Source organism: Aptenodytes patagonicus, chromosome 1, assembly GCF_965638725.1.
Source record: "Aptenodytes patagonicus chromosome 1, bAptPat1.pri.cur, whole genome shotgun sequence".
In the NCBI taxonomy this organism is placed as follows: domain Eukaryota; kingdom Metazoa; phylum Chordata; class Aves; order Sphenisciformes; family Spheniscidae; genus Aptenodytes; species Aptenodytes patagonicus.
Genome location: NC_134949.1, coordinates 60,844,780 through 60,868,736, shown reverse-complemented (window position 1 = coordinate 60,868,736; position 23,957 = coordinate 60,844,780). Strand labels below are relative to the sequence as shown.

The 23,957-nt window shown below is 43.6% G+C and overlaps 1 protein-coding gene across 2 annotated transcripts in view; it reads right to left on the bottom strand.

The window, feature by feature from the left end:
- SYN3 (synapsin III) overlaps nucleotides 1-23,957 on the bottom strand; it is a 208,747-nt gene that overhangs the window by 153,396 nt on the left and 31,394 nt on the right. For both annotated transcript variants that reach the window (XM_076338922.1, XM_076338931.1), the window contains 2 exons: nucleotides 21,177-21,234; nucleotides 9,137-9,228 (listed from right to left, as the gene is read on the bottom strand). In XM_076338922.1, coding sequence (XP_076195037.1) covers nucleotides 9,137-9,228; nucleotides 21,177-21,234 — 150 coding nt within the window. The remainder of the gene's footprint in view (nucleotides 1-9,136; nucleotides 9,229-21,176; nucleotides 21,235-23,957) is intronic.

Sequence of the window (23,957 nt, the reverse complement as noted above, 5' to 3'; positions counted from 1 at the left end):
CCCTGGGCACTGAAGATGCACATCCTCACTTCAGGTTCTGTCTACCCTCCATTATTCAAGGAGGCTTTATTCAGTTTTCTGACATGTCCCAGTGATCAACACATTCTGACTAAATTCTCTTCCAAAGCCTTTCCTATCTGCTTGGCATGACACGGAAAGGAAGAAAAGTGCATAATTAAGCAATATGATACAACAAGCTTTGCATTACTGGCAATTAATGGAGCCTTCAGGCAAGCTTCTGAGGCACAAATCCAAGCCATAAGTGGCTGCAACTACCTGAGAAGTGCAGTAATCCCTCCAAGTATGCAGTACCTCAGGTGTCTGAGAGCTAATAGAAAATGGCATTTACAAATAGGAACAAGTTCTTTTTGTGCTTTACTTGAGTCTTAATAGTATTGTTATTATATTACTGAAAAGTAATATGAAATCTATGACATTTTCAGCTATCACGATGCTAGATTTAATGTTATGTTGGATGTCATAGTAAAATGGGAAATTTTCTAAGAAAAAAATCTCATTTCAGTCAAAAGCTCATGTCATATTTTCCATGGAAAGAAGTAAACCCTGCTGAAATTATTCAAAGAATGAATGTGATTACTTTTATGAATAATGTAACACAGAGCTGGTTTTAGAGAAACAAGAAAGCAACATAGAATAAAGAATGACCTCTCTTTACCAGGCTGGAGGAGAGGAGCAGGGCATCTTTTGGGACACTGTAATAGAGAATGGCTGGGGAAAAACCATGGGGTGTGTGGGAGATCAGTGTACCAAAAGCAGCAGGAACCAGGAATCATGGTTGCAGTAGGACCAGTACCACTGTATGCAGACAACGACACCCTGGAAGATGCTCTGGTTTGCTTCTCAGCCACAGACCAATGGTCAATGTGCCATAAAATCACGTCACACACTCTCTTAACTGTATTGTGGCAGTCTGCTAAGTCTGCCATGTATTTTACTTGTAAACTTATCAACCTTGACAAGGAAAAGCATGTGGACCCAGATGATGCCTCAAAGTAGTAACAACCACACCTGTCAACAGCAGCTTGCCTTCAAAATGGTTGTGACCCAAAGCTTTCACAGAAGGTGATGCAAATACTTTCCAACATCACAGAATAAAGTCATAGAGTAATTTAGGTCAGAGAGGATCTCTGGAAATCATCTGGCCCAACACCCTGCTCATTCCAGGGCTAACTTTAAAGTAACATTAGGTTGATCAGGGTGTCGTACAGCCAAAGTTTGAATATTCCCAAGGATGAATATCCCTGGGTGTTTGACCACCCTCACTATGGAAATTTTTTAAAAATTTGTATCTAATTAGAATTTCAACTGCAACTTGTGTCTGTTTTTTTCTTTTCCTTTCATTGCACACCTTCAACAAGAGTCTGGTTTCATTTTCTCTATACCCTCATCTTAGTTGCCTGAAGACTGTAGGTGGATCCCCCTCAGCCTCCTCTTACAGACTGAAAAAAGCCATCTCTTAGCCTCTCCTTGGATGTTGTCCTGGTTTTGGCTGGGATAGAGTTAATTTCCTTCCTAGTAGCTGGTACAGTGCTGTGTTTTGGATATAGGATGAGAATCATGTTGATAACACACCGATGTTTTAGTTGTTGCTAAGCAGTGCTTACACCAGTCAAGGACTTTTCAGCTTCCCATGCTCTACCGACTGAGAAGGCTGGAGGTGCACAAGAAGCTGGGAGGGGGCACAGCCAGGACAGCTGACCCAAACTGGCCAAAGGGGTATTCCATACCATGTGACATTGTGCTCAATACATAAACTGGGGGAAAGCTGGCCGGGGGGGGCCGCTGCTTGGGGACTGGCTGGGCATCAGTTAGTGGGCCGTGAGCGATTGCATCGTGCATCACTTGCTTTGTATATTTATTATTATTATTATTACTATTACTATTATAATTTTACTTCCTTTTATTTCAGTTATTAAACTGTTCTTATCTCAACCCACGAGTTTTCTCACTTTTACTCTTCTGATTCTCTCCCCCATCCCACTGGGGGGGGGAGTGAGGGAGCGGCTGTGTGGTGCTCAGTTGCCGGTTGGGGTTAAACCATGATAGATGTCTTTAGTCCAGTTCAATGAGCTTGGTGGCCTTTCACTCAACTCGTTCCAGTTTGTCAATGCCTTTTTTGTACTGGGGAGCTCACAGCTGGACACAGTACTCCAGATGTGAATAGTGTCTCGTTAGCTACACTCTTGCTAATACTGCCCAGTAAGCCACAGGGCTTCTTCCCCGCAAGGGCACACAGGACCTGCAGGCCCTTTTGTGCAGAGATGTTTTCTCTCCAACTGCCCCCCCAGCAGTACTGGGATTATTCCTCCCTCACTGCAAGACTTTGCAATTGTCCTTACTGAACTCCATGAGGTTCCTGTTGGCCCATTTCCCCAGTTCTTGAGGTCCCTCTGAATGGCAGCTCCGCCCTCTGGCTTATCTATCGCTCCCCACCCTCCAACTTGTTGCCACCCATAAGCTTGTTGAGGCTGCACTCTGTCTGAATATCAGGTTGTTAATGAAGATCCACCTTGACCAGCATAGTGCAGGTGCAGCAGGACTTGGCCCTTCACTTCTCTGTTTGCCATTCCCTGGAAGAAGCCTTAGTAAAAACCCATGTAGAAAGGAGAAAAATTAAGGCAGGATTGGGAAAAAAAAAAGCTGATCAAGACTGAAACAATCTACAACAGTCTTTAATCATTCTTGCATTCAGTCCAGGATTAACTAATTAATGAGTGCTCTAGGCCCTGGCAGCACATTTCTTGTTGGAAAGAATTACTGTAAATGCGAAAAGGGCCAGGGAGTAGTTTAGTCTCTGAGATGCTCCCCACCCTGGTCTACTCAGAGTGACTTTTGCTTTCTGGCAGCTGCCTGCACGCCAAATGTTTTCCCAATAACTGTCAGCATCCTGCCTGCACTTCGCCTGGGCGCCAGCTGCTGGGGAGGTGAAGGGGGACATTATTCATCTGGGAGATCAGTAAACCCCAAAAGGAGAAGCAGGCCTCCAAGCAGCCATTTAGCAGCAGGAGCTGAAGAAGGAGCTGAAAGCAACAGAGAATAAATACATAAATAAGCACACCCCAACTTCTCTTCTCTTTTTTAGCTCCTGCTCAAAAAAAAAGAGGATGGGGACACGTAGGTGAAGTGGAGGGAGATATTAGTGAAAGATGATGGTAAATCATCCCCCCTGTGGGAATAATTTCTCGGTTTATAAATGTTTACTGGAGGTGTTAAATTCATGTGTAACTGCAGCTTGCCAGGGTCTGCCTTATTTGACACCTTGTCCCAGCCCATTGTCTCTGCAGGGCATTTCGGTAAGGGAAGTGGTCATGTGGCACATTGACGTTTTGTGTAAAGTGCACTTTCAAAAGCTTACATGCTGTTACACACACTTCTCCATTACATTTACAGATTGCCATGCCATCAATACAAAAATATTGCCGAAAAGTTGCTCAGTGTTAAATATAGAGCACATATTGTACTATACCATGTGGCACATTCTATCAATCTTGGGAGAACCATGCACTCAACATATTTTTCCATCTGGCTTCTAGAAACCTAAAATCTCCCAATCAGTTTCTCCTATTTTTTCTCCCATCTGCATCTTTGCAGAAATTTTCAGAATTTTGGTTTGGGAGCAACAAAAAAATAGAAAAAGACATTCTAAAAAAAACCCCAATTAGATCAAGAGTTCAATTAAAAAAGACAGGGACTAGACAGAGCCTAGGGTTCCTCTTTGACACAAGCTTCCTGGAAGACGAGAAGCTGGAAAGTGACCTACTGCTTACCAATATGTCCTACATCAGTGTCCAGGGACAGTAGCTACTCCCATGACCTCCGTGGATATTATCCCTGTAGAAGAACTACAAGAAACCACCAACTCTTGTGAATGAATAGTCCTCGAGAGACAAGAAAATATCCGTCTCCTAGCAATGTGCAGCTACTGTGTGGTGAGAAAGCATGGCCTCTGTAGGTTAGAAAATCCACATGCCTCTTTCAGGGAGCAGCTTGTCAATGGCCCTGTGGAGTGGATGAACCTACTGGGACAGGAAAAGGTGCAGTGGGCAGAGGACAGTGTCCTCCCTGGACATCCTGGAGCAGGCAGATCTTTTTTAGCCAGAGTACACATCTCCTGGGGTCTGCAAGCTCTGAATAGTGGGAAGACATCTGCTGCTGGGCTGGCCAGTTTCTTCCCTGCTCCTCCCATGTAAAAGGATTTGTTTCCTCATGCTGTGATTGTACTGCAGCTTGCAGTGCAAAAATATGCTTTGGGAGAAAAGCACTTTCAGGTCCTGGTCTCTTTGGGATGGTGATTCAACAGGCTGCCGTCCTGTTATCAGAGCGTAGAGCATAGTAGAAGCACTGAATCAGCTGGAACCAACAGGAAAGTCAATGTTAATTAAAGGAATGAATGGGCTTGTACGGAGGAATCAGAGCATTCAATGACCCCACCACAGCTGCGAGTGACAAGGGCATATTACCTAGGGCGAGCAGGGTGAGACACGCATCTTCTTATACAGACCGGCCAAATTCAGGCAAGACCTGTAGGACTAAACACCACTCCATGGCAGAGATCCTTCCCCATAGCAAGGCTTTGTCCACAGCACTCAGCTTCTCTTTGCTTTGCTGTCAGTTTTGCCACCCCTCCCCACTTGCCAGGGCCATTGCTCCACGCAGGGTCCTCCCCATTTCAGACCCTGGGCATCTCCTAGTCCATCAAGCTGTTGTCTGTACTGTGGTATTACAGTGAGTCTGCATACCACACTGTAAGTGGTCTGGACACCACTGTGGTAGGTCCCATGCAGACACACAAAAATGTGCTTTCTCCCCTGGATGATCAGCCCCAATGGCAAAAAAGCCAGCTCCACAGGGAGACAGGAGATGAGAGCAGTCTGGTGCATGATTAATTTATATCCTTAAAAGTCTGAAATGCTCCCAAAGACATTAGTATTCCCCATGTAAGAAAGCTGTCCAGATTTTCAACATATCCCTGCCTTATTCCCACATCTACTGGAATTAATAGCTGAAAGCTTGTAAAGCCCAAAATGCAAACACAGGACTGCATTTAATCTAACGCAGAGGCTGAGATCATAGTTCGGGAGTCTAAGTGTTGTCAGAAGCAGAGACAGCCCAAATTCTCATTTATACTAAGACACTTTTATAATATCCTGAAAGCACGAATGCACCTCAGAGTGGGTGCAGTGCCAGCACTGACAGCCTCTTTGCACTGTGGAAACATTGGTATGAAGGGCCCTTCAGAGAAATGAAGACAAGTGAAAATGAAAATCCCATTCCTTACATCTAACCCCAGTAGAGGTGACACAGCCCAAGAGCTTTCTGAGGTAAATTAGACTCCAGACAGTTCACTCTGTGTGTGTGTGTGTAGACCTGTGCAAAAGGAAGTTGCGCATGCACTGGAAGGAGGATGAAGAATCCACCCAAGTGTTTAAAAGCAGGCATCAGCCCACGCTTGTTTTTTCACACTGCTTAATAGTGCAGACATCGCACCCAGAAATGACTCCATTTCTCTGTTGAAGGGGTTGCTATGTCTAAGTTGGTGAGGGATCCATTGGGATGAATAAGTGCCACCTCCTGCTTCCCATATTTAACTTTTCACTGGGGAAGCTCTGGTGCCAATTTTACCCGAAGAAGTGCTGGGGTAACAAGGACCAATGTGTGAGAGATTCCCCCTGCGCCAGCCCTGTCTAAGCCCAACGCTGCTCCTGGTGCCCAGCTCATCCCCCTGCACTGTCCTCAGGGCATGTGTTACAGGGCACTGAAATAGGAAAGTGCTTGCTAGAGACTGCACGAGGTACTCCATGGCCAGCTCTTTTTCTTCTAACTCTGAAGAAAATGTGCTGAATAGGCTGATGGAGCCATCACATACCATGGTGGAACTGGCACAGAAAAAACACATGCAGTTTTTTAGATTTGTTAGATGATAGTCTTTCTCTCCAGTAGCAGATTTCACTGAGACTATCACATTCCTCACCCCATCCTACAGATGTGCAGAACTTAGTAGCTAAAAAAGAGGAGGTGGAGACCCAGAATTTTGTTACTGTAAAATTAAATTCTGGGAGCCACACTTGTTTTAAAAATTCAGGCAAGCAAAGTAATGCCTGGCTTCAGTTATGTTGTTTGCTAACTTACTTGTAGCTACTTGTTTCAGGATACACAGGCTAGTAGTCATGGAGGTCTGTATACTTCCAATTCCTTGCTCTCTTTAATTGACAGTAATGCTTCTAAAGCTCCTTTTTTTTTTTTTTTTAATTTGCCTGAGGCAAGTGGTAAGTGTAGGGCTTCAAGGACTGTTATACATTCTTATTAGGGGATTTATCTTCTAGGTAAAAGAACCACAATTCTTTCCTGGTGCAGTTCAAATCAGTTGGCACAGGGTCTAAAAGAATGCCTTAACTCCAAGGTGTCAGAAAGGATCAAGGGATCAGCAAAGAAAGAGCTTTGATTTAAATGTGCAATAGGATGTCCTCAGTTTAAAGAAAGAACTAGGAGACCTGCTGTAAAATGACAGAATTTAATAGGCTAATATAATAGTTTATCAGTTAACATAATTTCAAACTGGAGAGAATAGCCCAGTGGTTGTATTATTATTATATTATTGTTGTTGTTGTTGTTGCTGTTGTTATAAACGTTTATTATTTCATTGATTTAAATTCCACTGGTCTGTAGTATATTCACTGTCTTTCGACTAAACTGCCATGCTCTGTTGCCTTCGCTTTGAAGAGGAGTGTGAAGAAGGCAGGGCTCCTGCAGGCGGGGAATCCCGAATGTGCCTGTTAGCAAGATGCTGTCATATTTCCTTCCTATAACTTGTCAGTGGGATTTCCAAAGACTTTGGGTATTCAAAAACCATGATGTGTATTATACCTTGCCATCTAGAAACATTCTGACTTGTGACTGAATATTTTGCTTAATAATTAACAGAGGCCTAAAAAGTGATGGAAAAAAAATGTCATCAGCAACAGGGTTGGTGCACACATGTGAGTCAAAGGTGTCCCATGTGGCATCACCCTGTGGCTGGGCACCCCAAGGGGTGTCTGTGGCCAGGCAGGACACAGCTGCAGGCAGGATGGGGGGGACTTGGAGGGAGTGGGAAGCAAGCTGCAGCCATGTGGATGGGCTGAGGGGCCTCCACACAGCTCAGTAACAGTATGCTCCATAATTCATCTTCTAAAGTGAAGAAGAGTTTTTATTTCTCTAACTTCTAAAGTATTGGTAGGAGTGGCTGTGGAAGTTGGCTGACCTGAGCTCTTAAACTCACTGAGCTGGGCAGGACAGGGGCACATCAGTACAGGCTGTAAACAAATGGCTCATGCTTGTAAGGACTATAACAATCCATGGACAACACATGCCATATAAATTGGGTATCCAGACAAGTAGGTATTTGCCAAGTCCACTTCCCACCACACAAATGCATGTGTCCTTAAACATGCATAGACGAAAACAAAAAAACTGAGCTAATGCCATTCAGAAAAACATGCATTTTCATATATAAATATCCACGCAAAAAGGCTAGCTGTGATAACTGTATTTACTGCAAGCAGAAACATGAACACCATGCCCCAGACACTCTTGTGAAATAAATTTTGTCTTCAGTTTCAGTTTAATAGCTCAAGATCTTTCTGCCAGATGTATGAATGGCTTTGGGAGGAAAGGCACGGGAAGGAAAATGAAGATGTGATCAACCTAGGAAATGATTCTTGGGAAACCTTCCAGTGTCATGAGCAAGCAAACACAAGAATGCATTAGCACAGCACACTGTCTGACAGATGCTCCAGTCGCTGGTTCACGGGACATACGCTTTGTTTCACTGAGAAACAGACATTTGTGGGATGAGAGAAAGCAAATGGATGTAACAGACTCATCCTTAAAAGTTTTTAGCAGACGCTTGTGAAATTGTACCAAAGAATGAATGAAGACTTGTGGATGTACTAAGGTCTGTCAAGACCTGAAATGAATTGATGGACCACAGTCATAGCTAACTGACAGTGACAAGTGTTGCTTTGCACTCTTTGGACTGGAAATGACATCTTGAGAAATTAAACTGAGGCCAGCATGCTCAGAATCACCGTTTTTCAGCTGTTCTAATAATCCCTTTCAAAAATATCCCTGCATGCTATATTATGTGTCTCTATTTCTGAACTAGAAGCAAACAGACAAAAGCGTTGATTAAATGTGTGAAAAATATTAAACTCGGAGACATTGTATACACCAAAAAGTGCAAAAGAATTGTACAAAAAGAAGCAGGGAGGCTAGAAAAATGGATTGGGAATAGCAATGAGATTTCAACAGGAACAAAGAAAAGCTACTGTATCAAATATGAAATATAGAGTTAGAAGTTGTAATGACAGAAACTCATAAAGATGTAGGCTTGGGAATAAAAGGGTGAAAGGTAATAACATTAACTCCGAATTGCAGGCACTCTGGTGTCAGAAAGAAGGGGAGCAATGCTTTTGGAAAGTGAATTGGGTGCGTGATTGGGGAAGCATTGCTTAGGAAAAGAGTCTGCTTGCAATGACTGCAATTACAAAGTAACACTAGTAGGGACAGAAATCGCCATCAAACAGAGATACGGTATTACCTTTGAGATATACCACAGGGCAAGGCCGGAGCATTGGGAATATCTGGCAAAAAAGGTGATATTTCAGGAACAAATGAGGCTGCGAGGATCAGGATCATGGAAAGGCTTTGTGGCTAATGCAAGGTAGGCTAATGAATGCTGTTTACATGAAGGTTACAATGAAGGTTACAATGAAGGTTACATGAAGGTTTACAATGAAGGTTAGTTGACATAGAAGGAGAAAAAAAATCAAGGGAAAGGCAGATGCATTGTCCCTTTTATTGGGAGGCCTGAGGCTAAAAAGAACCTGAAAAGGAGGCACTTGTGGTTTCATGAAGGGCCTAGACTGGAAACAATGACTGTATGGCATAATGTGCAACTGAGACCTGATACAAAACCACCAGAGTCAGGTCAGTCTTTCCACCGCTTCCAGGAAACCTTGAAGTCATCAAGACTGCGCTGCCCCAGTTCAGATACCGGTCAGACCCTGAGGTCATCCTGCTTGCCCCAACATTGCTCCAGAAAGCCCAATTTTCAAGACAAACTAGTGCTCCTCACCTTACCACCTTGGTGCCGTTCCTCATGACCTGCATGTCCACCATGCAGCCGCCCGTGACGTAAGCAGCCAGGTTCAGCTCGGAGAACTCAGCCTGGAGCAGAGCAAAAGGACAGAGAGTTACTCGAGGGCAGCAGAGACACAAACACACGGACACAGACGCAGAATTGTCTTCGGCTAGAATGTGCCTTTCCTTCTTTTACTTTTTTTTTCTTTTCTTTTTTTTTTTTTTCATGAGGCAATGGGAGATCCAATTACAGCTGATTTGCCCTGGGGAGACTGCAGAAGTATTTATGGCTCCCACACTTGGGGTGTACAAGTATACAGGATTAGGCTTATTGCAGCAATAAGTACTGAAGGAATTAAGAATGAGCAAGCTGAAAAATGCATACAGGAAAGAATAATAATAATAAAAAGAGGTAAGGTCATTTGAATTCAAATTCCAAGTTTCCACTTGGAAATAACCATTTAGAATTATGGCTGAGTTGGCTGTCGTGCCACTGGCCAGCTATAAACCTAATACAAAAGATTTAAACCTCCCTAAATAGCTAAAAAGCCTCATTGTGCTGAGGGAAGGTGATAAGCAGAGAAACCCACCTGATGCGGTTTACTTATTAAGATTTTAACTATTAAAGGGTTAGCAAAGCTGGGTAGGCTATTAACAGTACTGCTCAATTATTAAAACACTTTATATTTTAAAAGAGGTGCGACTTACAAGGCCAGAAAGGTTAGCAAGGAATATTTAAGCTATGGGGAGCAAAAGGCAATGTGCATGGGGGCAATTACAACTGCAATGGGTGTCAGTGAAGGTTAAGACACAAATCAGAGCAATTAACTGGGCGAGAGTTGTGATAATCCTCCTGCATGGCTGCTGGCTCTGCTGTCCCTCAGAGAGGAGTGCCGGTGAGACTTGATGGTCTCAGGCCACTCTCAGCAGGAGGAGGATGACAGGATTAGCTGATCAGTGCTCAACTTAGGCTCTAAATCATAACTCTGTCCTTTATGAGCAAATGAGTATACACCAGGCTAGAATAGCCTATTATTCTGCCGTGCCAGTCCTCTCTTTCCAGCACGATGCAAACATACCTGTACGGATTCAGAATCCTATATTAAATTAGGGCCTGCGTATATAAATAATCAGGTTTCAGTTTTTGAGACAGAAAATTTAGTCTTCTCCCTTTGAACAGCTTTTTTTCCCTCTTCCTGTTAATGCATTTCTTTCAGACTTAGTATGATGGAGACTGGGCAGCAGTAAAATCATCTTCTAACTAGTGGCCACCTAATATCAGAGCACTCGGATGGTGTTGCTAATGCCTGTGATTTTATTGGTATTCTTGTAGTATTTAACGTCCTTCTGATAATTCTACTAGCTGGAACCAAACGATAGGGCCAGGAACAACTTTTATTAAAAAAAAAAAAAAAGAAAAGAGAAGGAAAAAAGCGTGTTTTGTCCTCATGAGCGCATGGAAAAAACTTGCCAATGGAGAATTAGTGCACCTGTAAAGGCTCAGAGGCCAGACGACAAATGAAAAAATCACTTCCAACTTTCTTTTTTTAAAATCCACATAATTTTAAAGCAATGACCGTGGACTGGTGACCCAATGATGTAATAAGATTTCATGTCTGCGGCCCTGTGTAAACTTTTTAAAGCAACACCCTTAAACGATCTTACATCATTGTAACTTCCAATTACAATGAAAGGAGGGGGAAAATTCCTGTTGCCAAGAAATAAATCCTACTTCAAACACATATACACACACACACAGGGAATGGCAGTGGTTCAAGTGACTGGCTGGGCTTTTCTTATGGGGTTGCACAGTGCTGCCTTGGCCACAGCCATGTTTCTTCAGTGATCATATTGGATCAGAGATAAGAAAATATGTACCTTTAAAAGGCACCTGAATTTTATACATTTAAAAAATCTCAATAGATGGAAGGAGAGTGGAGTCCACCTTGAACAAATTCAGCAAGAGCAGGTGCTCTGGGTACCATCAGTGAGCTCCCCAGTGGGTCAAGGCAAGCTTGCTAGCTTACACGTGGGCTCGAGAGGCTCTGTGGACTGGGGAGATGAAAGGATGGTTTTCCCACCTCTGTATCTGGGTATGCCTCAGAGACGTCCCACTCTGAAAGCAGAGTGTTACTGAGCTGGACCTTCAGCTTCTGCAGCTGAGGGATGCATCATCTGATGCGAACACCAGAGCAAGAGAAGAAAGTTTTAGGTCTGTGTTTTCACGTTTTTTATGCTTTTCTTCCATTATTTTTTCCATAATGGTTTTGTACTAAAGAGCTTAACACTTTGCTTTGCTGGGGGTGAAAATGCACAATCTTCATTTGATGGCTGGCACTTACAATCTAACTAAGTCAGTTTGACAGGTGTTGCCCCGAGACAGTCAGACCAAACAAAGCTGCGTTCAGACACCTGACATCCAAACAGGCCTGGGAATCCCCCGAGCTGGGAAGTACTTCATACCAAACTGCCAGGACCAATTTCAAGCCTGCTAATGTCAAGAGCCAGAAGAAAGGCAGAAATCCCCTTTGGCAACCATTGTCCAGGGCACCCTGGCCACGAGGAAGGAGTGGAAAGAGGGTCTGCGGGACTCAGCTACCTTGGCGCCAAAACATCCAGATATACAATCACAGCTGAGAGACAATCCTAATCTTTTCCTGGCATTCGCTCCTGCTTTAACGGACTAAGTTAAGGACCGCTGCTGCTTTCATGTAGCTGCTTTGTCCCATCTGACAGGCCGCTGCTAGCTGGCGTTTGGAAGAAGGCTGAAAACTTCAGTCAGCAGAAATTGTTTCCTGTTGATTTTCCAGTGCTCCCTGTATTTTTAACTTTGTGGGTTTTGTAGCCTGATGACTTCCCTTGGCTGGGATTTAAAGTCTGAGATCATCTCCAGCCTGAGTTTACCTTGCAGACAAAGAGGTCTTTGAAAGCAGCCCATGCAGATAGAGTGACAGGTAACTATGCATAAAACAGGAGAGCCCAGCTCCCCGTGGCCTTGCAGAGTCATTTGCATTAGGACTCATCGAATACAAGAAGGCATTACATTAGCCTGATGGTGTTTTATACTTGCTTTGCAATGGTGCCAGTGGCTGCAAAAACATTTAGGGCAAGAGTGAACCACGTGTGACAAACGCGACACAATCCATCTTGAAGAATAACATAATACAGACTGTGGGAGTAGAAATATTTTGTACCTCTGTGAGGCCCAGATTTGGGAGGATGCCCACAGATATTTTGAGAATAGTTCTGTTAAAAATGCCTATTTCAGGTATTCAGATTCAGAAATCTCTCCAGATCATTTGGAATAAATCTTAAGCTACTCTCAGTTTCTCCCATCAGTGTTCTCTAGGCACTGGAGATCTTTTTGGTGAGCTATTTTAGAGTTTCTGTTTCTGCTTGCTGATAATAAAACAAGGAGGATTTTGTAATTTTAAATCATGCGATAGTAGAAATGCCTGGCTTAGTAGCCATACCTTTTAATACTTCATGAGAGGCACATGTTCAAGGTGGATTTTGCGCATTTTTCATAGAATAACAGAAAGTTGGGTTGGAAGGACTTCAAGACATCACATAGTCTGTCTCTCTTTCCAAAGGCAGGATCAGCCCTACCTCTGCCATTGTGTGCAGATACTACAAACCTTCTCGTGTCTTCCACAGATGAGGAATCTCCTCAGGCAATTTGTGCCTTAACAACCTTGTAAAGTTTTCCCAATGTCCAACCTAAATCTCTCACCTTACTCTTTGTAATTTTTTTGTCTATTACTTTCTCCTGCAGAACCTGAAGACTCACTGCTTGAAGACTTACCCTTCCTTCTTCTTTTTTTTCCTTAGACAAAACCAACCCCATTCTTGTAAGATTTTCTTGGAGGTGATGTTTTTCAGCACAGTGATCAATGTTGTTGCTGTCACTGGGATCCTCTCTGATAGGTCTGCAACTTTCTTGAGTTGTAATGGCCCAAACTCACCATGATCCTTCAGCAGAGACCTGACCATTGTTGAGTAAGATGTAAGACCACTTGCCTTACATATAATACTGCTGTCCATATGTTCCAGTATGGATTCATTATATGTGCAGCAACATGACTATCTTTTAACTCATATTCCGGCTGAGATCACCTGTAATCCTTGCATTGCTTTGTCCAGGCTACTGACTCGTCTTGTGCATCTGCCATTGATGATTGACGCATAAGGGGGAGATTTGTCAATGTCTATAAAAACCTGATGGGAGGTAGTAAAGAAGATGGAGCCATACTCTTTTCAGTGATGCCCAGAGAAAGGACAAGGGGCAACGGGCACAAAATGAAATACACTAAATTCCATGTAAACACAAGAAAACACCCTTTTTATTGTGATGATGGTCAAACACTGGAACAGGTTGCCCAAAGAGGCTGTGGAATCTCCATCCCTGGAGATGTTAAAACCTTTATTGGCCATGGTCTTGAGCATCCTGCTCTAGGTGAACTTGCTCAGAGCAGGTTGTTGGACTATGAGATATCCAGATGTGCCTTCCAGGCTCAACCGTCCTGTGATAAGTTCGGTATCTGGCAGATGTCCTTATTAAACTTCTCCCTGCATGTCAAGGGGGAACCCCAGGAAAGCATCCCAGTTTGCTCCTTGAGCAGATGCTGAGGGTAAGTTCATCTTCATTGTGGCACAAGAATGCAGGAATAGGGATGCAAGACAGGTTTTTGGGTTTGTGTTTTGGGGGCATGCTGGATGATTTTTTTTTTCTTTTTTAAAGCAAGCAGGCTTAGTGTGTCCATGCAGTGACAAGCACATTGGGTTTTTTTGAGCTACTGAACTTTCTAAGCCCTCATCTGTACGTAACCTAACTAAAAGCTACTCAGGTTGGTTATTGCTTAAAAGGGAGACACAAAGTTACATTAGACTTTTGTGTGAATATTTGCATACATACCCCCATTTGCATGTATACTGCACATACACATAAATAGCAGAAGGGGTTTTAGCATTGCCGGGGAACCTTTGCACTTTCCTCAGTGCAACACACCATGCGCTGTAACGCATACACTGGCATTTTGGGGGGTTATTCCATCATGTAGATCACAGCACCGAGCTACCACTACAGTATGCAGCTTTCCATAACGCAATGCAGAGTACTCACATCAGGATCCTAAGCACAAGTTTGGTAGTCACTCTGACCAGCCCCTCTCACCCACATGGGCATGGTGGAAGGTGGGTTGACTTGTGGCACTGGAGCCACAGGTGGCTTGCAGGGCGCTGGGTCTCTCATGTGGCCGGAGCTCCCCAATCTCCATGTCTCCTTTGGCTCTCCCCTACCCCCTGATTGTGCTTTGACCAAGGCTTTCCACTCTCCCAGTCTTGCTCCTGAAACTCCTCACCAATTATCACTGCATGTCTCTTTTTCTCCCCCTGCCCCGTGACACAAAATGCAGTCAGAATAACAGGCTGGTCCGTGTCATGGCTTAGGCACTTGGGATGAGGAGTTACTACTGTCTAATCAAATCACATACATTCCTCAGTGGATTTTCTGCTTTAGTTTTTGGTGGATCTTCCAATATGTACCAGGAAAGAAAGACTTTGGCAGACACCAGACTGCATTCCTGTAACAGCATATTTCACTACAACCGTTACAAGCATTTCAGGGGGGAAGTAAGCAATCACTAAATCCTGCACAGGCAGAAGGGTGAACAGATTGTATGGATGTGAACAGGGGGAGGGCTGGGGCTGTGCGTGCTTGGTGTGCACATGCTTGCAGAATTAGAGATTACACACCCTGATTCCCCATGTCTCTTTCCTGAGACATTTTCTCTTGGGGAGGCACCTTGCTCCCCACCTTCCCCCAGTACTGGGATTGCTCTCTGGGAGAAAAGGACAGAGAGGGTCCAGCTGGTAGGGGGATGCTGTTGTGCGGCTCCAAGGGGAGCTTCCACAACTGCACTTCACAAGTCCTGAAGCTAGGATGCATGCTCCTAGCCTACAGACAGCGCTGATGCTGAAGGTCCACATGCCTTGACCTGTGTGAGTGCCTTTTGGTGCATCAGCTCTGATGGCATTTGGAACTGTCTCTTAAATTTTCTTTTCAGAAGTTGTGTGACTGCCCGAAAATTGAAGCTCTAGCAAAAGCATTTTTCTAAACCTTTTTATCCCAGGAAATAGCTCAAAGACATGAACTCTGTAAGCCTCCAAAAGCCAATGGAAAACAACAAAAAAATTGAAGATACTATTTATTTAAGAAATTCATGATTTTTGAGTCATTCTTGCTATTTCTCCGTTTCCCTTTATTCATGGTTTCTGAATGCTTGTATGTGGCAAAGCTATGAGAGCTGCTGTTCTTGAACTGCTTTCTGGCTTTCAATTGGAAAAAAAAAACCCAAAGCATATAATGAATAAAAATTATACAGTTATTTGATGAGAGGCTAATTTTCCTCTCAGCACACACAGGCCTATCAGACTCTACCTTTTGAAAGGACCACTTTATGCTGCACATGAAAATATCTCTTTAGGCCGGGAAGTACAATGGAGCTGGAATTCATGATTTGTGTTACAATTATCTTCTGTGAGTGCCAAGTACAACTTTTTTTCCTGACAATGCTGCCAATGGAGTCATAATCTATACCGCAAGACTTTTCCAGAAGCATGTACCTAGGAGTTCACTGAATAATCATTCCCTGAAAATAAACGAGGCAGCAGGAACAAGTGAATGAGCTGTGCGAGAAGAATGCGTGTCAGACGGACAGACGGACCCACCTCGTCACAGCAGGAAATGGTGGGAAGGAGACGGGTGGACAAACAACAGGAATAAAAATGTAGATGAACCTTTTGGCCTCATCACTCCCCCTTCATCCTTTTCACCCCCCTCCGCCATCAATTAGCCAATGCCGGGAAAGATGCCTCTGAATATATTAAAATGCCTTTGGGAACTATCTGAAGGAAAGGTACCCCGAAGGTGGCAGACTCTCTCTAAGACGTGCTGCTTGCTCTCGCCTGCCAGGTCTGTGCTCTCCTCTCTCCCTCCTGGGCTCTCATTGGTGAGCGCAGGGCACAGGACTGGAAAAGCTCACTGGAGCTAGAGGGTCTAACCCCTTGCTACTGCAGGCACCATGTCACAAAACCCTTTCTTAAACCAGTGTATTTATTAAAAGCAGCCATATCTCCTTCAGCCTCTGTTTTGGCAGGATAAACAAACTCAACTCTTTCAGCCTCCTCTCACAAGTCAGGTCTCCACGGTCATCCCACCCCGCTCTGCACATCTCCTGCTTTGTGGGCATCTCTGTCCCAGACAGGTGTCAAGTGTCCCACTCATCTGGCCACTGCCCGCAGTGTCACGGTCTGTCTGATGTGTCTGTGGTTGTCCGGGTCTCAGCCCCGGCTCTCCTGCCCTCTTCTGCTTGTACCTGGGTGTGCTGGGGATGCACGGCCATTCGGCATCCCCCTTGTGCATGGGGCATGCCTAACGCCCAAGGAGACCTCCACCTGGGGTATGTTATGATCCATATGGGAAACCCCAGAGTCATATGAAATCCTTAGAGCATGCAAGGCTTAGTTTTCTCTGGGACAGAGCAGAGAGGGTGGAGAAGGAGGTGCTGAATTACTACCAGTTACCTCTAGTGGTGGAAAATGTTTGACAGTACATAAGGCCTATGGTAAAATTCCTCTTCTTCCTGAATATACTGTGTTTCTTAATGCCTCCTGTCCTCTGGCCAGTGAAGGACTGAGAAGATAAAAGCAAAATTAATTTTGTGAGACACTAAAAGCAATGTGGTGAACTCCTGTGGCACCTTAAGATTCTTCTTTAAGCTCAACTTAGCCTTAGAGCCATTTAATCAAACTTATACTTTTCATTTCTAAAAGAATTTCTCTAGCGTTTGTATTTCTAGAGGAAAGAACTGAAGATGTATTCACTGCGGTTCTCAAAGCTAGAAATCACAAGGCAAGTAAAAGCAACAACATGGATCAAAACCTAAAAGAACCTTATTTTTAACATAAAATAGTGATAGTATTTTTAGACTCAGCTGCTCTTTAAAGCTTAGGGGTTTAGCTACACTGAATAAAACTTAAAACATCAGGGGTTTAATAGGAATAGGTCAAATAAATAGATTTTCACTTTTTGATCAGTGTTTCATTCAGTCTTATGAATGACTCTTATTGCTACAGAAGGACTTGTAGTGGAAAAATATCCAAATAATCAAAATGTAATCCAAACTGCCTCCAAAGAAAAAGTGGCCCTGATTCGGGAGAGCACTTGCACTTGCTTCCCACTGCCCCAGCCCTCACTCAGCCCCGCGCCTCTCCCCCTGCAGCCAGCAGGGAGAATGCAATGGCATTACTTGCCTGGGTTTCAGTCAAGGGTGGGCAATAATAAATCCCACTGCCTCTAAAGCACATTAATAAATATGTTTTGCGTGTTACGCTGAAGATTAGAAGAGAAGAAACAAAGGTGGAAACAAAGTCAGGCCTCATGTTCATTTTGATGAATGACAGGAAACAGCAAAGGCTGGAGAGGGTGTACCCACCGCAGTGTCCCTGACAACTCTCTCTCCTATTCACTGGCACCAGGTCTTTTGCTAGTGGTAATGGACCTAGCTGAAGGACGAGGGCCTGGGAGCGGTATTGAGGTCATGAAATTAACTTCTGTGCTAAAGAACCAGAAAACCTTCTTTGAGAGTCCATAAAACCTATTTTCATAGAGGCTGAGACTTACAGAAGCAGCTCCCTGAGCAGCAGGATGGCATTTAACAGTCTTTTCCCTACGGATTACCCAGCGTCTAATACGAACTGAATTCACCTCTTGTAGAAACTTCGTATCTTGAAACTTCTGCCTGTTTCTCCAATTTGGCTGAAATCAGCCAGTGCCTTCCACAGTGTTGGGTGTGGGGAATAGATGGAGAGAGACAGCATGATCACATACGTCTTGCATTCCTCGGATGACAGCCAAGGGGGAGAGGCAGCTCAGAGAGCTGGTAGGGGTGTATAACCAGATTAGATAACTGACTTCCCGCTGCTGAGAGAGGGAGAGACAGCGCTGCTTTCAGCACTCCTGCTCCATTACAAATAAGTGATGTCATGATGTTAAAAAAAAAAAATCACCTACTATCCTGCTCTGCTTCCCCCAAAGATTGCTGAAATGGCTTGCTAATAAAGAATTAAGATGTAATAGAGCTGGAGATGAAAGATGAAGAGAAAAAGCAACAAGGCAAACTCTTCCTTCAGTTTAAACCAACTACAAAGCATCCTGGAAGAATGGCAAAAAAAATTAGCACGGTCAGAAAAAATAGGGCAGTTGCTTTTTCCCAATGTGGTTTTTCAAGAGTATTTAACATTTGGATATTTCCTTTCACTGCTTTCTGCCATTCAAACTTTTTTGTTATTTAGCTTTTCAGATCAAAAGTGGTTTTTCCTATAAAATATAAAAAATTCCTAAGGCAAACTGTATTTCTGGCCGAGCCAATAACATGTGGTTATCTGAAGCAGAATCAAATGGAAAAACTGAAAAACTAAATGAACTTACTGAGCAGACCAAGTGGCTCAAGAGGTGTCCGAGAGTCAAACCTTGATCTGATGCAGAGTTTATTCAACAGCCAGGTTATGGCTTGTGCACCATGGCACAGTCTGTGCACCGTTCACGGAACAGTTATAGTAGTGAAGACTGGTGAGCTGGGAACTCAAAGAGAAAGGTGTGAACCAGGCTGGTAAACACAGTTATTCCCTGCTTTTTTTTTTTTCCGTAAGGAGACTATGGAAGAACATTCATTTTTCAGGTCAAGAGGGTCTGTGTTCAGCCTCAGGGGACCTGTTGCACAACAGTTTAGGCTCCTGGATTGTGCTTGAAGAAGAGAATGAAGAAGCGAGGAAGGCTCCAGATAACCAGGGTAGGAGCAATAACTGAAAATTAAATATCAAGAAATACTGAGCAAGGATGGATGGGCAAAAAACGAAGGGGACAAAAAGCCAGAGTTTGAAGAAAGAAGTGCCCCTCTCTTGGCCTCAACGATATGCAGAGGGGCCTGAGGTCAGATTTGAGGACTGCCCATGACAATGCAGCTTCTGTGTTTCCCTTGACAGACAGTGATCCAGCTGGGGAAAGTGATCATCCCTTCTGCTTTCGAGGTCTGGGGGAGTCAAGAGCAGTTCCCTGCCTGCTACGTGGAGGCTTGGCTGCCTGATCTGAGGGGCAGGGAGGGGGCGAGGGGAAGCAGCTGGGGCCCTTGTTCATTGTTCCTCAACTCTCCTACCCACTGCACGCTTCATTCCCTTGGGCAACGCTGCAGTCACTATGATGAGTATTTAAAGAAGGCTGCAAGGGGCCTGGCAATGGTCCTCACCAGCAGAGTCACACCAGCCTTATGGTCTTTGCTTGGAGCAATTTGCTGCCTCATCTCAAACATGAATGTTCAGCCTGTGTGAAGGATTTCAAGAGACAGACTGGGAAAGTCTCCCTGAAAGAGTCCTTGGGGAAATGTGGTAAGCTACCTAGTGATGACGAGGGTCATTACTGGGTTTAACCCATCAGGGGTCAAGAGTCCACTTCTGCCCTTCTCCGCTCACCAACCATTTGAAGATAGTTCCTTTATAAGGACCTCAAGTGCAATAACATTTGAGGAGAAGGACTATGAGGGGAAAGGCAAGAGGCTGGAGGTTTAGGAAAGAATTAACAGGTCAGTTTGAAGAGTACCAGGTCTAGCTTTGAAGCTGACCCTGCTTTGAGCAGTGGAGTGGGTTGGATCAGAGGTTTGAAGGGAAAATCTGAATTATTATTTGATTCCATGCTTCTATGTGAGAAGTGTGATTTTTAAATTTTTTTTTCCTATTCTCTTCTAGGACATTTACTGAGGCAGCCAGCAAAATAAAGACTTTGATAAGGAAGTGCAAGTGAGAATTGTTCTTGCTAATACCACCCAGTACTGACAAGTGTGATACCAATAAAAAGAGGAAAATGAAGTGTTCGTAGTATCATAGTTGCAAAAAAATGACTTGCTAACTTTTCTGTCCCAGACACAGCCTTTGATCAGAACATGTGTGCTCATGTATAGTCCTGGGCAATTGGACAGCACCCCTTTGAAAGGAGAAGGAACACCTTATCAAGGGCAATGTGTCCTGAGAAAGTCTTCAAAACCACTGCATTAATAATTCTATACACATACACACATGCTTGCACACACACACACGATGCAGAATCAACAGCTTTATAAAGAAAGAAAATATCACGTCATTCAAACAACATTCACCAGCTTTCTTTATCCATCCAAGCAGTTTTATAGCCCTAACGAGTATGAAGCAAGCATATCATTCCTTCAGGTTCACCAGCTTATCTCTGCATCTCTCTCTTCCTATTCCTGCTTTCAAGTTAGGCACCTGCAGATGATCATTAATAATAATTTCTACTTTGACAACAGCATCCAAAGTCTCAGTCAATACTCAGACTTTATTTTGACAGACACTGCACCAACACAGGGAGGAGGGACAGGCCCCAACATGAAGAGTTTTCAACTGAAATCAATGGCTGGTGCCAAGGCTAACAGGGAAACAGAGAATTTGTCCAATGCCCTGCAGAGCACATCAGAAAACAGGCCATGAACCTCCTTACTGTTCCTATGGACTTTCAACAGATAAAAAGATATTGCCATATGTAGTTATTTTGCACACTTAAACCAAAGGCTTTAGGCTTAAATCAGGGTAAGTCAGAAGACTTGTATAGCTCGCACATGGAACATAACATCACCAGTATGCTGTAGCATACTGGCTTTGCACCTTTTCAGGCATATATACAGAGCTGTGAGGTAGTCTTCCAATGGAAGAAATTACAATCCCATCATCAGAACAGAAAATTTCATTTTAAGGTGAAATAGCAACTCATTCTGCAAAGGTAGGGAGGATGAAGGGATGGCCCAATAAGATATTTTCATTTATAGCTTCCACAATTCTATAAAATGGACGTCTTAAAACTCCTCATTAGTTCCTTTCTTCAAGAGAAGTAGTATCCACAGATTATCTGTCATTAAGACCTCAGCCCTGTCCACGCACATTTCTTAGAGCCAAATTTAGTTGTCACTGACCTGTTCCACTCGGATATCAAATTCTCCATTCACCTTCTTCCCCTGGAAATATTTGGCCCTGCAGAAGAAACGAGAGAGACAAACATGGTTAAAGAAGATTTTTGGCTTTCATTACATATCATTTTGCTTCTGCATTTCCCTTTTTGCTGAAGAATTTCTATCCGGGTCACAGCATGTTTTCCTAATTCCTATCTTCTTTCAGCTTTCTGTTCTCCAGGAGAAACCTGCCAAGCCAGATGAAAACCACACTGGAAAGTTCCTTCAAGACTTGTGACTTTTTAATTTTATTTTCAAACTGAAAACCAAATGCTCTCCTAATCTTTTCCAGAGCAACAACTCTAATCAATGATCCCTTGTTATATCTCATTTAATACTCAATCTTTATTCTGTAAAAGAAGGAGAGCAGCATACGGCACGGCATCAGAAACTTCCAATGTTGAGCAAGGATCTTTATCATCACAGCTGAAGCACTTGTGAAGCCTATTCTCTTGCTCTCTTGCTACAGAGCTGCTTTTCAGTTCTGTTTGTCTTTCTGCTACTGATTTAGAGAAACAGTATCTGCAAATACAGTGTCACTAGTGAAGGATCTCTTCTCCTGAACTGAGAAAATGTGTTTACTTTGGAGTTGAACAGAGTCATGAGAAGGACATATACCTTCCACCACCTCTGCTCCTAGCTGCCTACGCTATGCAGATAACAAAGCACTTTCAGAAGGATCGGTTGTTCATGAGAGGGGAAGGCTGACAGTAGTGTTGGAGAAGAAAACATAGGAAAAGGGCAGGCAGTCTTAGCTTTTTTATTCATATTTGTGTATAATGTCCCTTATATTGATTAGTCGGCAGGGAAATTGCCGATATAATTTCCCCTGTGAATATTTCTCCCCAATTCTTCCCCTCGCCAAACAAGCTTGACAGCAGAAATTACAAATTGATTTTCTCAGCCCTCACCCCTAAAACTTCAGGAAGACCATGTAGGTTCCAAAAAGCTCTTCTGTTTGGAAAGCATTGAAAACACAGCTAAGCCCCGCAAGAGCTGTTTCCAGAGACAAAGTAACTCTGCATTCTGTTTCCAATTGGCAAAGAGAGGACAGAATAAAGAAGTAAAGGAAAATGAGGGGAAGCCGGCTTTGCTCCCTATTTTATAGTATTAACAAAAAAAGAAGCTGGCTCACATTTTTACTATGTGTCTATTTGTTCCAATAAAAAAAGGAGAGACAGTAGGAAGGCAATTTTCCCCATGGCTGAAACACACCAGTTTTCAGCTGAATGCTCCCCTCCCCCAGAAATGTGAAATGTAAATAAAAAAGTTGTTTTGTTTTGTCATCCTGGCTCAAAACCAAGTCAAAAACTTTCATTTTATTAGAAAAAGACATTAAAAAATGTCAAAAGTTTTCTGCTTTGTTCTAATGAGGGTATCTGAAGGCTGTACCACGCTTCCCTTCCCAGAGAGCCCATCCATCAGCATGATGCTAAGACCTCTGCATAGATGTCAGTGAGGGACAGCATAGCAGCCAGGCGTGACCAAGACCAAGTGGCTCAAACAACCCCTGCCCAGTATAAGAAACAGAGCTCTGTCCATTTTTCCTCCCTTTTTGAATTTATGAGTGTTACATGAAAAAAAGCAACTCAACAGACAAGCTGAGACATCACGCCTCTAACAATAAACAGGAATGCTAAATGCACTTAATAATTCCATCGTATTTCTGGAGGCATGGCTCTAGAGGGTCTGGCAACATTCCTCGCTCCTAAACATTGGGGATATTGCTGGAACCAGTGACTTCTCAAAAACTGGAATAAGCTTTAAGTGGGCCCACAGGAACTGGTCTGAAATTTGAGGCACACTATTCACTGGTACAAGCTTGTTTTTATTCCCAGCACGCTCATAATGTATACTCCTTACCCACATTTATGAAACACAGTTCCTCCCTCTATGGCCTCTCCTCTTTGCTGACCAGCTGGTTGCAAACTCCTTGGTGCTGCTTTGCTTCAGCTTGTAATGAAGTGTGATTAACCGCAGTCTTCAGCCTGATACAGATGGAGCAAAGAGGCTTCCACTGCCTAGTCCAGGAAATTAGCCTTCACACGGTTAAAAAATCCTCTCTCCCATCTCTACAATACTGGCTCTGCTCATGGATAGTCACACAAGAGGGCACATCCAAGTGTGAGGAGTCATTGGAACAGAGCAAGGGACCTTGACTTAGACACCGTGTGGCCTCTTCTTCTTATCCCTCTTTCCACACAGGTTGTCTCATCCCGTGTTTCAGATAACTTTCTTTTAACAGCACAATATATCACTTTTTTTTAAGGACAACCTCGCAGGAGGGTTAACCTGCTCCGAGAGTCTCTGAAGACTACAGATGCTAAACAATTTGCAGCCAAATATTTTGGTCAGCCCATCATTTTGACACAGCCCAGGGTAAGAATGAAATACTTCTTACTGAAACATCACCGAAATGGATGGAGTGATGTTTTCAATGTGCACCTGGGGTTTTGGAGCCCCTGGGCAGTAGAGGCTATTATGTTGAAATGAAAAATGGCTTTAGCCTCACCCTGTAGCTCCTGAAATTTCAAGCAAGCTGGAATCATTGCTGATGCTGCAGAAATATCATGATGCCTCTGTTGCAAGAGGGAGAGACTTTTGGTCAGTATTGTGCAATGTATGAAATGGCTTCTGGTCCCTACAGTGGATGTGGGATGAAGGAAAGGAAGACCACACTCTGGTGGGGATGCAGGAGAAAGAAAGATGGATGTTTCTGGCAGGTGAGACTGTGCAAGACATTTG